We start from the raw sequence: 16,245 nt of genomic DNA, 5'->3' as shown, positions 1-16,245 counted from the left end.
CTGCTAGCTAATTTGTCCACTGGTTGATTAGCTTTCCTAAATGCATGGGAGGAAAGAACTCACTCCAGATTTGCAGCACACTGAAAATTACTAAACCTTGATCGAATAAACAAACAGACCGATCTGCCTTTCTCATCAAACGACCACATTCGTTAGTTTAAAACCAATCCATCAAAATTTGATGACACAGCGACAGCTCAAGAAATAAGCAGGGATCTAACCCATCCGACCAGAGCATAGCTAGATTCTGATAATTTCAGCACTAAATCAGAGAGAATGATTAAAAGAAAGCAGAAACTCAAAAAAGGAAAAGAGGTCAGAATATGATTAGAGCAAGAAGAGATGCAAGCTCAAGCATAACTCTATTCGATTATTCCAAGATACCAAAGACCAGGCTTAGATAGAGCATATCTCAGATATAATGCATGGCCCCAGGCTTACACTCATCTGTCAAAACTCTATCAGGAAAATTACATTTTCCTTAAATTGTCTAACCTTGCCTGCAGATCGCTATCTATCCCACTATCATCATTCCCACTTGTTTCAGCCTGGGCAACCCTGTGACCTGCCACTGGTGCAGCTGCCACTGCAGATGAGGGTGCCTTTACTAGCTGTATGCATAAAAACCAAGAGATGTAAGGATAAGAATTTTTTCTGGCCGAGATTCCATCAAGTAAAAGGAAAAAAAGTAATAAAATTACCTCCGCATTGATGTCAATACCAATCTCATCAAGGACCTGGCTAACCAACTCTTCTGTTTCTTCCTCCTCCTCGTCCCCTTCCAGGGCATCATCTATGGCATCTCCCATTACTTCGCTGACCATTTCCATCTTTTCATTCTGACGCTCAAACTCTTGCATTATCTTCTGCAATGCTGGTAGGTTCATCCGTCTGTTCATCTGTCCCATCGCTTTGGTAACACCTTTCATGGCCTCACCCATTGCTTGTGTTGATTTTAATGTCTGCATGTATCAAAGATTTCATTCTCGTTATTACAAAAAAAATTGGTCTTGGTGCCAACTGTACAGCAAATCAATCATGAAACCTATCACTGAATTAACATTTCAACTATTCAATAACAAAGAAAATATTTACACTTTCCCATTTAAATCAGCCGATCAACTTTATAGTCGTTCTAAAGATCTTCCAGACAAAAGTAAACAACAACCAGTCTTTTATGAAGGAACAGCTCCAATCAATCTACTTCCAAAGGCCATCATCTGCATCAAGAACTACGAGAAACCACACCAAGCAATTGCTGACAGCCTTCTCCAACTGCATTTTGAGAAACCCATAGTACTGCTCGTGCACCGACCAAGGACATTTCCGACAGGCAATTAAAAAGAGAAAGAAATTCCTCGTAGAAAAATAATAAGAAAGTAAAAGCGCAATCAAGGGACTGAATGAACATCCTGGAAGCCAGTATGCTTTATTAATATGCAATAACCTCGAATGATAAATCAGAGTAAACCATCAATCAACATATGCTGCACTAACTTCTTAATCATCAAGCAGAACTCTCAGAGAAAGGAACAAGGGGACCCCCTTATCCAATACTAGGCAATTTCATAAATTAAGATAGAAATAATTAAACATTTGGAAGGCACTATTCCACTCCTATTCCACCCAATCAATGTAAGTAACGTTCCCATCTCCATAATTTTGGGATAAGAAATTAAACAAGAGCATAAGCAAGTATATTTTTTTCCTTAAAGGCTTTTCTCCACAAAAATCATATACAAAGATCTAGTTAACCCCCCTTGCTCCTTATTTATTCAATAGGAACGCATCTACTCATAATTTAAACATTAAGAATTTTGCCAAAAATAAGAACACTGTTGTGAGAGCTCATTCAAGCATGTGTTTAGTCCCTCATTGGTTGTGCTTAGGGGATCTTGGATACTTATATAGAACCCAGAAATCCAAATAATACCTTCTAGCTCCCCTTTCCGAGTGATGTCCTGAGTCATCATAAATGGCATCAGACCTAGGTTTCAATCGTAGGACCTGTGGGTTATCTTGAGCTACGACTCTTTTTCTACAAACATAAATTTTAGCTAGTTTCCTGCTTAATTTTGAGTTAGCATAGGCCACAGATCTATTATTAAAAGGGACAGGTGCTCAGGATCCTTTGAGGTTGTGATTTCGGCCAGCCAGCTTAAAATCAGATCAATCCCATTCAAGGCATGCTGAGAATCGCATGCTGAGAATCATTGATAGTTGATATCTCAGAATAAAAAGGGGAAAAGAAAAAGAATAGTGGGCATTTCTGTGTAGCCTGCCTCAAACATGATTCCCAGACCAATTTTTGTTCCAAATAAGCAAGAACCACGAGGCACAGAAAATTCTAAATTAGCTGACAACCAGCACTTTTTTTAAAAAAAAGTTACTGAAAAACAATCCAGATCAAATGGCCACAACTTCAGACCTTGCTTTAAAACTTCTTCCTATGACAAGACAAGATAATGAGGGTGCTTAGTAGAATCTTAGATAATCTGATACACATCAATAAAATCAACAACCGAGGGGATTTATCCATCAGATTACAGGTTACCTCAGAAAAGCAATATATAGCCTACGCTGCAGAGTTCTATGTTACAACTACCACATGAACATGCGTTTGAAAGTTAAAAACTTTACCTGAATTCTAAGAGAAACACCTTGCAGTTGAGACTTCAGTGCGTAGAACTTAGTAATCTGATGTCTTGTCCGAATAAGGTCCTTTGCCATTACTTTTACAGCTCCCTGCCAGAAAAAATACATCCAGCTGTGAAAGATTTGACATGGATAACAATGCCACAATTTTAAAATATTTTAAAACGTAAGTTATAAAAAAATTAATTCATGCTGTAGGACAAACTATGAAAATTCATTAGACAGATTGGAGCCAAATGAGCTAAAGGTTGGAATACCAGAAGAATATAGAGATAGAAGATTTCCAATTTTCAGTTAGATAACGTATTGCTATGGACTGAGAAATAATGCACTGAGAAATTTTCAGTTGAGGTCTGGCGAGTATTTTAGATATCCAGAAAATGACAGCTACTGCTAAATCATATCAGCTTATTTTGAACTTTGACAAACAGAGAAAAATGCTCCACTGAATCCTCTTCTGTGTTTACCAGAAAAGTATAAAAACAGAGAGCACCTATGCAGCATTGGAGAACAAAGGCGGTGGCATGGTTCATTCTTTTATTTTTTTGTTCATGCAACAAATAACAAGATAACTATTTCTCTATTTCTTATTCATGCTAAACAGAATAAAGTTTGATGATAATGACTATACCAATATTACTGGATACAGGGAAGGAATGGGCAGAAGATAAATTCACATACTTGTACTCTATATAATTTTGATTAAACATAACATTCGAGAACATTTAGAATTTAAAAGTAAGCTTAGTCCACCAAATTGACAAGTCCCTTCAAATTGATGCATCCTAACATAGCACAATCTCATAGATCCACCAAACCGAAAGTTGCATCCTAGAATATATGAGCAAGTTCCTAGAGGGCATAAACCATCACATGAACACTAGATTTGGATTCTTTATGACGTTATATTTGTGATCTCTAATATCTAGAAGTGCTATATTTAGAGCACTTGGTTTAATTTCAAATATTTGGGGTTCAGAAACCAATGAAAATTTCCAGGTATAAATGAAAACAAATTTATTAGAACTCCAAAATACTCTTTAGGAAAGCATGCTAGCTAATAGAACTTGAATGCTCAAGTAGTTATTTTAGACACATTAAACTGCATCTGTCAAGAGTTTTCAACACTTATGCCAACTAACAAAGGATTCACGTCTGGATGGTCCCAGCGAGCCTTGCCAGTTCCATTTAATGATATAATGGTGCCTGGAACATCCCCGTATACTGGTTTGCTTAAGAAGCGGGATGTCTTGGCCGTTCTTGTTGGTGCCAATCAGGGTGGACTGAGATGCCACTTAAGTCACCTAGTATCAGCAGGAATAGCTGGATCTTTGTCAACAAGAGGGGGGGAGAGAGAGCCCTATGATGGCCATCTTTTGTCTCTTCTTGTTCAAGTATGGGAGAGAGGAAAACTGAGAACTAGAAAAAGAGAGGAAGGAGAGAAAATTTAACCGATAACCCCCTGATAGACTCAAAAAACCTATGAAGGAAACTCAAACATGAAAAATTCTTTAAAATTTTGTTAAAAATAAGAAAAGTTAGAATTTTAAAGCAAACAGAAAAAAAAACAAACAAAGAAAGGAAGAGGTGGTGTCCTGGTGCCATATCAGGATGTTAGTCTGTCTCAAGTGTTGGGATAGAGTGTTCGGTACCACACCGACTGGGACGAGTACCTTTATTGTGAATCCTTGCTTCAAACAATATTAAAATTTTCATGATGAAGTCTACATATTTCCTTTTTCTTGTTACACTTCCATCTTAATCTCTTCTTCTCTCTATAAGTATGTCATGTTTCACTCAGCAGCAATCATTGCAATGTAGAACTATCCACACGAAGCTGCCTCTTGGGACCTCTCTGAAAGATAGTTTCAACAAACATCTCCATAGAAGATCAAAACACTATGTGGTAGACCTACTCTAAGCTAAAGTAGCAAGCAATGCTGAGTTGGATATAAGTTAAACTTCGTAGAGCTACACTCTTTCTTAAGAATTAGAAGTAGTTGCGAAAAAGTATACCATTTGGCCTTGCTTAGCTGTTTTCTTGATCTCCACAATAAGCTTCTTCTCCTGAGCTTGGAGTCCCTGTCTTTCCCTCTCTATTTGTCTAATAGATCTGTCGAGCATCCTTTTGTTCTCCCGCAGTAGTTCTGCAATTAAACCAGCAAGAACTTATTACTCACTAAAACCATCATTTTTCCCGTAAAAATAATACATATCAAAAAAAACATTGCAGCAAAATTACAAAGAAATCGAATATTAACAGAACCCATCAGTTAGTTGTACGATCACTGCAACAATCCTGCTAAACCTATGCAAAAAAATTAAGGACAACGTTGTTAAACAAAACCTAATGACAAGATCTAATCTTCATGCCAAGTTCTGTGCAATCCTTAATTAATTGTAATAAAAAAGCATCGCCATCCTGTGATGGATGAAGATATATGGAAGGTTCGAAAGGAAAAAGAAAAAGGAACAAGAAAAACTGAACATCTTTGTTGAATATGAATCAAATAAACTCATCAGAGAGTAGAAATATCGGAACAGCAAGAAGGGGATTATTAGGAATTCGCTTCGAAAGAGTAACAAAAAAGAAAAATGATGGATTCAAAAGATTTTTGGAAAAAAAAAGGATTAAAAGGATACGTTATGTAAAGAAGATCGAAGATTAATACCTGCAGGGGTTTTCCTTCTGCCGAAGAGAAAACTCATTGTGGATTCGATTATTGAGGTTCTCGGAAACCCTTTTCGTTTCTTTTGTTTTATAACTAATCTCTTCTTTCTTCAAATCTAATTGCGGGAGTTCCTCTTCGCGCTTCTGTCCTCCTTATTTCTTCTAAACGAAGCCTTCTCATATTTTTTTTTCCCTCCAAAGGTAGAGTACCGATCGCTGGGTCCAACCTTTCCCTTCGTTCTTCAATACGCGGTTATGAACTCAATTAATTACGACCGTAACCAGATCCCCGGCCATGAGGGGATACGGCGTCGGCGGTGCCTTTGAGAACTAATGGATGGCTGTGATATCATCTCACTCGCTATGTTTGTGATCGAAGGTTTTCTCCTGGAATAAAGATAATTGCCGAGATTGGGGGGCGGGGGGGGATAAGTTGGGGTTATCCCTCAAGCAAGGAATAATCCCGTCAAACGTTCAAAAAGAGCCAGGGGGATCATCCAGTCATATGCTAAAAAACAGCCATAAAAACAACTTCTATTCGGATAAAAAATTTATTCGAGTAATTCAATTCTATCAAAATAGTACAATAGAATTATTCCGTGGAATTGGAAGAATTTCCATTATAACGTAGTCTCCATCCGCTCAGTAAGTACAAAAAAAAAAAAAGAAGGCATGGTAGATAACAACATACAATCTCACCTAAAAAAATATATTATTTATATTGAGTCCTTTAGCCTCATATAAATACTAAGATAGTTCTCCAAAGAGCAGCCAATATGGGACCACAGGCATTCTCGAAAAATTATCTCACCCGCTATATTTGTGATCATATGCTAATAAACAGCCACAAGTAATTCGATGCACAACTTCTACATGAATAAGTTCAAAACATGGATTTATTCGAGTAATTCGATGCGGGCTAAGAAAAAAAATTAAGGTTAGCCAAAAGGTATTCTTTATGTTAGATTCTTTAATCCTGTACTAGTACCTAATTTTTTTTTGAACCGTCACTGCCTTCCGACTGTCACTATCCCTTTTGCAACGGAAAGTGATCTCTCTGGCCGGATCAAAACAGAAAGAGTGTCTTTTATCACTATAAATAATCGATGTGAAACTAACTAACTATATATATATATATATATATATATATATATATATATATATATATATATATATATATAATATATATATATATATATATATATATATATATATATATATATATATATATATATGCACAGTCTTCACACAATGTCCACATAAAAAACCAAATAAAACAAAATGAGCACACTTTTATACTTCTAACAAAATTAAAATACTTATAAAAACTGCTACACTCACCTATTCTCTAAAATAGAGTGCCCTCTATCAAACGCGGCTCTAAATGGTGCATCCAGTGTCTCTCCCTTAGAGTACGAATTTGGCAAGAAAAGTGGACTATAATTATTGGAAAAGGAGAGCGTATTATTGGAAAATGACTAAACTCCACGTTTTATAAGTGGTAGTCTGTAATAATTCAGCTTAAACTAATCTACAGGTATTTGGTGCCATTATTTTCAACACTATACATCCTAATCGCATAAAACCATCTAGAAATAACGATATTATATGAAAGTTCCTCAGAAACTAGTCCAACTCAGATCAATACGCATCTGTAATATTATCTCTTAAAGGGGGTTTCCATAAATATATAACACTTTGTAGAATCGGTGGAGTTGCCGAATTAAACTATAAATTTTGTACTGGTAATTGCAAATAACTCCCTAACATAACCAATATTGTATTTTCTTCTTCTCCTTCAAAGTTCAAAGTTGGAAACTTTGAGCGGAATATTTATATTGCGAACGGTTTCATTGTAAATTACATGGATTGAGATTACAGTAAGTCAGCAAACACTTCACGTATTCATTAAAACTCTCACTCCCTATTATATTATTCCATCACCGAAATCCTCCCTTTCTTTCTTGCTCGACACCACTCGCCGGCGAAAGAGGCGGACGATGACGGGAGGCGCCGGCGTCACCAGTGACAGCGGCGGCGACGGTGGTCTTCTGGACGACGGGACATCAAGAACAGGGCAATGGGGTTCATTCGATTCGACGGTTCTTGATGCCGAGTTCCAGTGGAGAGATCGGCGGGGGACACCGCGAGATCGTAGGATGACATCCGTTGGTTGTCGAAGAAGTCCACCGATCGGATGGAGGCGAGGATAGTTGGGGCTACCGCCGAGCACGTGTCGTTAGGCTGGTGGTAACGGCAACCGTTTTCCCGGCATTCCCGCGCCTCTAGACCTCTTCTCCTCCCTTCCTCGCTCTCTTTCTTGACGTTCCCGTGCCTATAGATCTATCTATTCTCCCTTTCCTTCCTCACTCTCACTCTCTCTCTTTGCCTTCCATTCTTTGTTCTTGATCTCCTCCATCTCGAGCTCTCGACCTCGTCTTCTTCTTTTCTCTTCTCTTTTTCTTCCTTAGCTTCACCAAAGAATGGATGAGGAGTACGATGTCATCGTTCTTGGGACGGGCCTCAAAGAATGCATCCTCAGCGGTCTTCTCTCCGTCGACGGTCTCAAGGTTTTGCCCTTCCTCTTTTGTTTCGAGAATATCATCAACATTAAGTTGAATTCTTGAGAAAATTCTTGATGCCGAATTGAAGAAAGCTAGGGTTTTGAATTCAGAGTTTTTTGCCGGTAAACTTGGTTTCCTTTCTTTACTCTGAGTGGAGTGGTATGATCTGTGTACTGATGAAAAGATCATTTTTTTTTTTAAAAAAGCGTTTGTGGTTCTCGTTATTGCCTTCTGTTCTTCTAAAGGTTCTATTTTCTCTGCTTCCTTTTTGTGATCCCATGGTGGTTAGAATATCTATCAAAGCAGAATTAGGTTAAAGAGGATATATTTTTTATGCTTCTTTTGATTTATAGTGTTGTCAATGAGCTGTGTAAGCATATCGTCAAGCTTTGGCTCTGGTGCTTTGGCGATTGGTTACTGAAAAGTTTGACCTTATATATCCTTTGGAAAACCTCGCATTCTTTTTTTTTGGGTACTTTCAATTTTAACACCAAAAAAGAGAAAATTGATTTTTCATTCTGATGAACAAGCTGTGTGAAGAATTTCTTCTCCCCCGCACCCAATATTTTGTGCACTCCAATATGTTCTATCAATAAATAAGAATTGTCGATTAAGTTGTAGATTTAAATACTGTAATAAATTTTTGGCACACCACTCCCCCCCTTTTTTCTGAAAGTTATACAAAGCTTTTCTTGAAGAATAACGAGAAAATAGAAAAACTGGATCTGCTTAACAATTTGATAAGGCGATCGGTTGCACTTCAGAGATTGAAGTCCCATAACCAAGGTTTGTCCAGCAGATTTTAAACTGTAGTGGAATAGCTAGCCTTGCACAGTCTGGCATTGACATCTCCACCTATCAAGTGTGAAGTTTGTGCTCATTCCTCTCCCCATCTTTATTCTCTCTTGTGGATATTAGAACTTCTGTTATTTTGTTAGTGAAAAGATCAAATAAGACACCATTTGTTCAGTTTTATAAATTATAAAGATCGGATGCTAATCTTTTGATGCACACATATGTATGTATGTATGTATGCACATATGATATATATGCTAATGATTGTAGTGTTAAAATATTTGTGTTAACCATTTAACTATTGATACAATTTTTCTGTAACTTATTAAATATCAGATCTTTTCTAGAATTTGTAATTGGATGTTGTTATTTGATTTAAGATCAAAGATATTTCGTTGTTTAATATCAGCAGAAAATATAAAATAGGAATTTCCTTTCTTATTTTAATGCATTGAATCAGAGGAATGATTGTTTGGAAGATATGCAAATACTTCTTGATTTACTGTGCATCCAGAGTTGAGCCCTTGATGGATTTTATATATCGGGAAATTTCAGGGTATATACATGAGTTTACATCATTGAAACTAAGATGCTTTTAAATGTCAATCCAGGTCCTTCATATGGACAGGAATGACTATTATGGTGGGGAGTCTACATCCCTAAATCTCGTTCAGGTCTTCCTATCACCGACTTTATCATGGCTATGCTTTTCTTCTTTTTTCCTTTTTTTTCAAATCCTTGTTTTTACCTTTTTCGTTTCTGTAAACTGAATAATATCTATGCATTTCTTCACATGTTTCTCTCATGCTTGATAGCTGTGGAAGCGACTAAAGGGCAATGACAAGCCTACAGAAAATTTAGGTTCAAGCAAGGAGTACAATGTCGACATGGTCCCTAAGGTTTGCAGTGGTTTTATTGCTTTTATTCGAAAGTCAGTTATGGTTTGTGTTTCAGTCATGGCTCTATGGATGCTATCTACATTCTTCCAAATTTTTGCGTTATTCATGCTGTTGATTTCTGGTTAGGCAAGTGATAAATCTCGGGAAAGGGGAAAAATTAGGTTCTGAAGAAGCAATTATTAAGTCAACATTAATTTTCAAGGTTTTTCATGTTAGATAAGGATACTTGACTTTCCATGTTTAGAAATCTGAATGGTTTTAAAAGTTGAGACACAATAAATCTTTTTCTGAAGTCTCGTTTTTTAGCTTATCTTAATTTGGCAAATGGCTCTCAGAGACATCATTACAATTGTGATTTGGCAGTTCATGATGGCCAATGGTGCTCTGGTCCGTGTTCTTATTCACACCGGTGTCACAAAATATTTAAATTTCAAGGCTGTTGATGGTAGCTTCGTATACAACAAAGGGAAGGTACAACACTTTATGATAATTTTTAATTTTTCACTAAATTTAGTAATTTTACTTGGAAAAGTTATGTTTCATTTGTAGTCATTTTACTGGGAAAAGTTATGTTTCATTTGGAAATTTCCCACATGTTTTACCACTGCACTACCAGATCTACAAAGTGCCAGCCACTGATGTTGAAGCATTAAAATCCACCTTGATGGGACTATTTGAAAAGCGTCGTGCCCGAAAGCTCTTCATTTATGTACAAGATTATGAGGAGAATGATCCAAAATCTCATGAAGGCCTGGATCTCAACAAAGTTACGACCAAAGAGCTTTTTGCGTATGAGTCTTATCTTTTTTGTTCCCCTGCTTTTCTTGTGTTTATTTGACTGATAAGGAACTCATCTAAATCAACTATCTAACTTCATATGCATTTTAGCTGTGTGTATATATATATATATATATATATTAGATTTGTATTCTAGACATTTTTCTTAGCTTAATTCTACTTATCATTACTGATTACGTAACAAATTCAGATATGGCTTCTTTTATTTTGTTTTTGAAATAAATATGGTAATGTGTTCTTTTGTGAGTCCATGTGTGTGTGTGTGTGCATGCACAGGTAGACAGACAGTTTACATTTTCTTCTCCTCCTTTTTCATCAAGATGCATGTAGATATTATGTTATCTGGACATAAACCTGAATGAGACCTGGTTATTGATATAAGGCCTTCAGTTTGTAAGAAAAAAAGACTGACAAAAACTTGGTTGCAGAGCATAAAATAGTAGAAAAGTTCATTTCGAAAGTCTGTCTTTGGTGATATAAGCATGTAACTAGAATAAAACATGGTAATCACGAGGGAGAAAAATTTGCATATGAGGCTTCATGTGTTGGTTTGAAAGATTGCAGGGCATGGAGATTCCGAAAGTAGTGAGGTGATACTAAGTGTCATGTATTTGACTCCAATGCAATAGAAGAATCCATTGAAAATAGGAAACAAGGTCTATGTGTCTAAGCATATCTATCCAATCAACAAAATTAGACAGTTTTATGAATAATAGCCTACATCCCTTGCTGAGTTTAAATGAAATTCAATCTTTGTGGATAGTGCCTAGAGAGTCCAAAATTAGTGTTTCTTGTTTTGTCCAACACAAGACGCCCGGGACACGTCATGACACTCTTTAACACTATATCATGAAATAAGGATGTCATCACCATTACTTGTCTACTCTTGGTGTTTCTACATAAAAAGATGCTCAATTTTAACATTACATTTATCAGATATTATATTTATGAGAATTGTGAAAATAGTCCAACTGATTATTCATAATGTTCATAGTCATATTTATGCATGCATCTATAAGATTCAGTTGTGTCCCTGTGTCAGGTATTTCAAAGATTCCGTCAAGTATTCTTCTCGACACTTGCTTCCCATTTCAAGTGTCCCAGTAAAACTGTTTATGGAAGTGCCCTACCCTTGTGGTGCCCTTTGTCATGAGATTATGATATAGCTTGTTTCATTCAAGGAGTATTCTCTTTTTAATTGTTTGAAAACTTCTGCATGTTTGGCCTTATTGTTTCTATATATGTGTGCATGCATGCCTTCAAGCTTGTATTTGATGTTTCTGATTCTCTTTATGTGCTTTTGCTTACCTAGTTACACATGTATATATTTTGTCAATGACTTGATGACAGAAGGGTATTCTATACAATGATTAAAAGATGTGAATCATGAAGGCTGTGGAGGTGACATTTTTATTGGAATAAAGAAATTTTTTATTGTTTATGGTCGAAGGAAGATATTTATGTGTCTTAATGTTGGCCTCATCTGCTGTGGTACTGAAATAACAAAACTGGATTTATGATGTTGTTCTGACAAACATAGGCTGATGCAAATATAGATTTTAAGGAGTAGACTTCTATCATCTTTTGCAACTTAAGACTTCTCAAACTTATTACAGGAATTTCGAGAACTTGAGCATATTATCCTCTATAATAAACAAGTAGAAAAACAAATAAGTAAGTAAATAAATAAATAAGTAAATGATGCCTTATTTTTTTTTGCACCATTCAAAATATGAATCAATATCTTTTTTGACGTCTTTCTTTCATTGATATAGAAAATATGGGTTAGAGGACAACACGGTTGATTTTATTGGGCATGCATTGGCGCTTCATAGGGATGACAGCTACCTCAATGATCCTGCAATAGATACTGTGAAGAGAATGAAGGTATAGCTGTGTTTGTAATGCTCGACTATATTTGGCTTTAGCATTGAGATTTGAGAGTATTGGATTTTGTGCATTGTTTATGATTACAAAATGTCATATTTTTTTTGTACATTAAAGTGCATTTGTCTTCCATGCACCACAAGCATGAACTTATCTTTACATATTACCATAAACCCTAATCATCAAAATTGGCCCAGTTTTTCGGGATTGGTTTTATAAACTTTTCCTTTTTGTATTTTTCTCATAAAATTCCGTGCAACTACAAGCATTTGCAAATTCTTTTCTCCAGGTCTTTCACTTTTCTTTCATATCTTTCTACTCAGATCCAAGTCTTTCTCCTTACCACATCCTCCTCATTGCTTTTGTTGCATATGCTTGTACCATCTTAATGAACTCTCCACCACTTAGTCTTGAAGTGGTGCATTCACTGTTCTTGGTCTTATGTTCCCATTCTCCACTTGTCCTCCCTCCTTTTGGTGCATATCAATCCCTGCATGTACACCACCGCAATGCTTATTTTTGTACTTGCCCCTTCTTGAAAGCATATTTGGTTGTCATCTTTTGCACTCAGTATGTAGATAGAGTATACCTGTGATACAAAGCGACAAAAAGTTATCAAACATCTTTTAATGCTATCATTTTAGCTTTTTTAATTACATTATTTTTTAATCTTTTGCTTTTCTAGGAATTTTCAGTAATTTCATCATTTTTTGAATGAAACCAAAATGTTCTGATCTGAAACGGAGTTATTTTGTTCTGAAACTATATATATGTCCGTTACTTCAAACATCCACGAGAAGAGTAGTTTTGAACCTGGTTTTGTGGTCATAGTTGTTGGAGGCTTCTTGAGACATATCTATTGCAGGAATTTGGAGATTTGGCATCTTGCTCTATACTAGTGAAATTATATAAGCCCTCATCATTGTTACATTTATTTTGAATAGCTTTATGCCGAGTCATTGGCACGCTTTCAAGGAGGATCTCCTTATATTTATCCACTATATGGGTTGGGAGAGCTTCCCCAGGTATGTTTTCATCTATCACGATGGCTCTTTTGGATGATACCTCCCAATAGGTTGAGATTCCACAGGTCTTTGTTCACAGGGTTTTGCTCGTCTTAGTGCTGTTTATGGTGGAACCTACATGCTCAACAAGCCTGAATGCAAGGTAATGAAGTTTGATCTATCTTTTGTTTAAGTTAGTTCATTTTTATACATGTCTTTAATGGATAGCATCATTATTCCTAAAGGTCCAAGAGACCTCAAATTTATTAAACATATTTTTAGAAACCTGAAGAACAAGGATTCATCCCAGCTTCTGAACAAAAATTAGGTAGTCCTTCTGTTGATATGCTTTGTTTTTGCATGATAGGTAGAGTTTGATGCCAATGGAAAAGCTTATGGTGTGACATCTGAGAGTGAAACTGCTAAATGCAAGAAAGTAGTTTGTGACCCTTCATACTTGCCTGATAAGGTAAATATTTCTCTATCTAAAAGATTTGCATGAAATTCTGGCCCCCATTTCTAATTGCATAGGATGTATATCTGACTGCCGGCTGACCAATTTTAACAGGTTAAGAAGGTTGGAAGAGTAGCACGTGCTATATGTATAATGAGTCATCCCATTCCAAATACCAATGATTCACACTCAGTGCAGATTATCCTGCCACAGAAACAGCTAGGGCGTAAATCAGACATGTAGGTTTGACTGTTTTTTTTTCTACATTTGCATGCATTCTTTATGCAAGACACGAGTAAAGGCTCAAAATTATGGTTGTATATTTAACAAAATTCATGCTTTAATTTTTCCGTCAATTAATTAATATTCTTGTGGTAATCAGTCATTTTAATAGTAATAGAAAGGGTCATTTTTTTTTTTCTCAAGGAAAAGAAAGAAAACAAAGAAAGTGCTAAATGGACAAAGGTGTCAATGTTCTCTGCATTTTACAGACAGGATTCCTAAAGGATTTGTCTGTTGTTTATGTCTTAGTGAAATAGGTTTTTGTAACCATGAAAAAGCTAGAAAGAAGTCACCTGTCAAAAATATTTATATGGTAACATTGTTGCATTCTTTTATAAAGGACGGCAATAAGTTTCAGTTAAATATATTGTATTTTAAAAGCTCAACAGGTAGCTATTGTCTCTGTGTTGTTAAGCTTTTGGTTTTATTTTATTGTAAATATGCGTATATTTTGTATAATTACAAGTACTTCCCTTCCTAATTAAGAAAGAGGAAGGATGAAGCAAGAGTGTCAATGAAGAAGCAAATGTTGATTGGTTTTATGGATTCAAGACATTTTTTGATCTATTAACAACTTAATGCTTGAATTTCTTATTGTTGACATCAGAATTGTTCTATTAATTTCAGGTATGTCTTTTGTTGCTCTTACACTCACAATGTAGCTCCAAGAGGGAAATATATTGCTTTTGTTTCAACTGAAGCCGAAACTGACCAACCTGAGGTTGAACTGAAGCCTGGGATTAATTTACTTGGATCTGTGGACGAGACCTTTTTTGATATTTATGACATATATGATCCTGTCAACAAGCATGATGAGGACAATTGCTTCATATCTACGGTATGTGTGAGTGAATCTCGTCGTTTGTTTGATTACGGTTGCAGCTACTTAATTTTCCATTGACCAAGATATCTAGTGAACACTTTCTGACTTTCTCTAGCAAAAAAAAAACACTTTCTGACTTTTGTAATGGACCTAAGCTGGTAATTCTGATTGGTAGTAACTTTCTTTGCAGAGTTATGATGCAACAACACACTTTGAGTCAACAGTCCAAGATGTCCTCTCCATGTACAGTAGGATAACTGGGAAGGTAATATTTTCATTATGTTGGATAACATTATTAAGATAAGTAAACACATACTGGTATAATGACATCTTTTGCTTTTTTTTTTAAAAAAATATATTTGACTTGTCATATATGTAAACTAAAGCCCTTGAACATTAGTTAATTTTTGTTAAGATGAATAACTCACACCCCCTCCTTTTTTTAAAAAAAAAACATATGCATGGAGTTCTGCAACAGTTTAGTTTTGAAAGCTGCAGAATGTTGAATTTTAGGAACTAGGTAGCTACACAATAGTTATATTACTGAATTGGAAACTGATATGGTTCTTTGTTTCTTGGGAATGCTTTTCTCATGTCCTGCATGTGTGCAAATCCACTTTGAGGTAATCCTTGTGACACAGGTTACGTGCAGTGCCCAATTATGACTGCTAATCCTGTCAATCTGGAATTTAAAATAGCCACTGTCATCTCCATCAAAATTTCCTAAAATAATAGTCCATGTAATAATAGTAATCAAAAACCTACCTTTCATCATCTTCATAGGCTCTAGCAAGTACCTAAGAGCACCAAAAAGAATATTAACTTATTGCAGTGTTTGTATAGTAATAATCTATTCTTTTCTTTCATGTCACAGGAGCTTGATTTGACAGTGGATCTGAGCGCTGCTAGTGCTACTGCCGAAGATGCTTAGATTTTCTACTCAACCTGAATGATTTGAGTGAAAGGATGATTACAGACTGATTGAAGGTTTCTTTCTGTTTTTGTTTTCTATTCACCAACCATGAGAGATTCCATTGACCTTTCTGTTAGGTGAACATTTGAAGCTCAGTTTTTATTCATTCTAAGTTCCAATGAGTCATTGCGTGCAGTGAAATTAATACATTTGAGCAGAACTTTGCCTTCCATTTTTACGGGCTTTTTTTGATTGACCTTGTGGTGGGGGATGTATTTGCTGTTTGCCAGAGAATTTGACAGGGTTGGTCATATTTGTCCTCGTGATAACCAGGTAATGCCTGAATATAGGCGCCAAGCCATGCAGCAATGCCCTGTTAAATCTTAAATACAAATCGAACAGCTTGTTTTGTTAGAGTAAGAAGGCTACTTTGTTGGAATCGAGGTAAGATCTCAGAGCAAGACGTCAGACACCAACTTAGCTGAGTAGCTCATCGCACC

General features: G+C 36.0%; 2 protein-coding genes across 2 annotated transcripts; one reads left to right on the top strand and one right to left on the bottom strand.

Moving 5' to 3' along the window:
- Positions 1–298: 298 nt before the first annotated feature.
- Positions 299–5,696, bottom strand: LOC103703455 (vacuolar protein sorting-associated protein 2 homolog 1-like). The gene is made up of 5 exons (XM_008786305.4): positions 5,328–5,696; positions 4,672–4,802; positions 2,641–2,745; positions 702–962; positions 299–611 (listed from the first exon to the last, which is right to left on the bottom strand). The coding sequence occupies exons 1-5, from the start codon at positions 5,362–5,364 to the stop codon at positions 471–473; spliced, it is 675 nt and encodes a 224-aa protein (XP_008784527.2). The 5' UTR covers positions 5,365–5,696; the 3' UTR covers positions 299–470.
- Positions 5,697–7,251: 1,555 nt separating this feature from the next.
- Positions 7,252–16,159, top strand: LOC103703454 (guanosine nucleotide diphosphate dissociation inhibitor At5g09550-like). The gene is made up of 13 exons (XM_008786304.3): positions 7,252–7,896; positions 9,297–9,359; positions 9,501–9,584; positions 9,948–10,055; positions 10,201–10,373; positions 12,158–12,269; positions 13,214–13,294; positions 13,374–13,436; positions 13,641–13,742; positions 13,842–13,966; positions 14,637–14,847; positions 15,023–15,097; positions 15,707–16,159. Exons 1-13 carry the CDS (start codon positions 7,810–7,812, stop codon positions 15,761–15,763), a joined length of 1,341 nt encoding a protein of 446 aa, XP_008784526.1. The 5' UTR covers positions 7,252–7,809; the 3' UTR covers positions 15,764–16,159.
- Positions 16,160–16,245: the final 86 nt, after the last annotated feature.

This window comes from Phoenix dactylifera, chromosome 3, assembly GCF_009389715.1.
Source record: "Phoenix dactylifera cultivar Barhee BC4 chromosome 3, palm_55x_up_171113_PBpolish2nd_filt_p, whole genome shotgun sequence".
In the NCBI taxonomy this organism is placed as follows: Eukaryota; Viridiplantae; Streptophyta; class Magnoliopsida; order Arecales; family Arecaceae; genus Phoenix; species Phoenix dactylifera.
Note: the sequence above shows the minus strand (reverse complement) of the source record. Positions and strands in the feature narration are given on the sequence as shown.

Bases quoted from the DNA above. Each gene is read 5' to 3' on its own strand.
- LOC103703455 (XM_008786305.4), bottom strand. From the start codon at position 5,364: ATGAGTTTTCTCTTCGGCAGAAGGAAAACCCCTGCAG. The intron at 4,803-5,327 runs GTATTAATCTTC...GTTTAATTGCAG, and splicing joins CAGAAGGAAAACCCCTGCAG to AACTACTGCGGGAGAACAAA. The intron at 612-701 runs GTAATTTTATTA...TTATGCATACAG, and splicing joins GTATTGACATCAATGCGGAG to CTAGTAAAGGCACCCTCATC.
- LOC103703454 (XM_008786304.3), top strand. From the start codon at position 7,810: ATGGATGAGGAGTACGATGTCATCGTTCTTGGGACGGGCCTCAAAGAA. The intron at 7,897-9,296 runs GTTTTGCCCTTC...ATGTCAATCCAG, and splicing joins TCTCCGTCGACGGTCTCAAG to GTCCTTCATATGGACAGGAA. The intron at 13,295-13,373 runs GTATGTTTTCAT...CTTTGTTCACAG, and splicing joins GGTTGGGAGAGCTTCCCCAG to GGTTTTGCTCGTCTTAGTGC.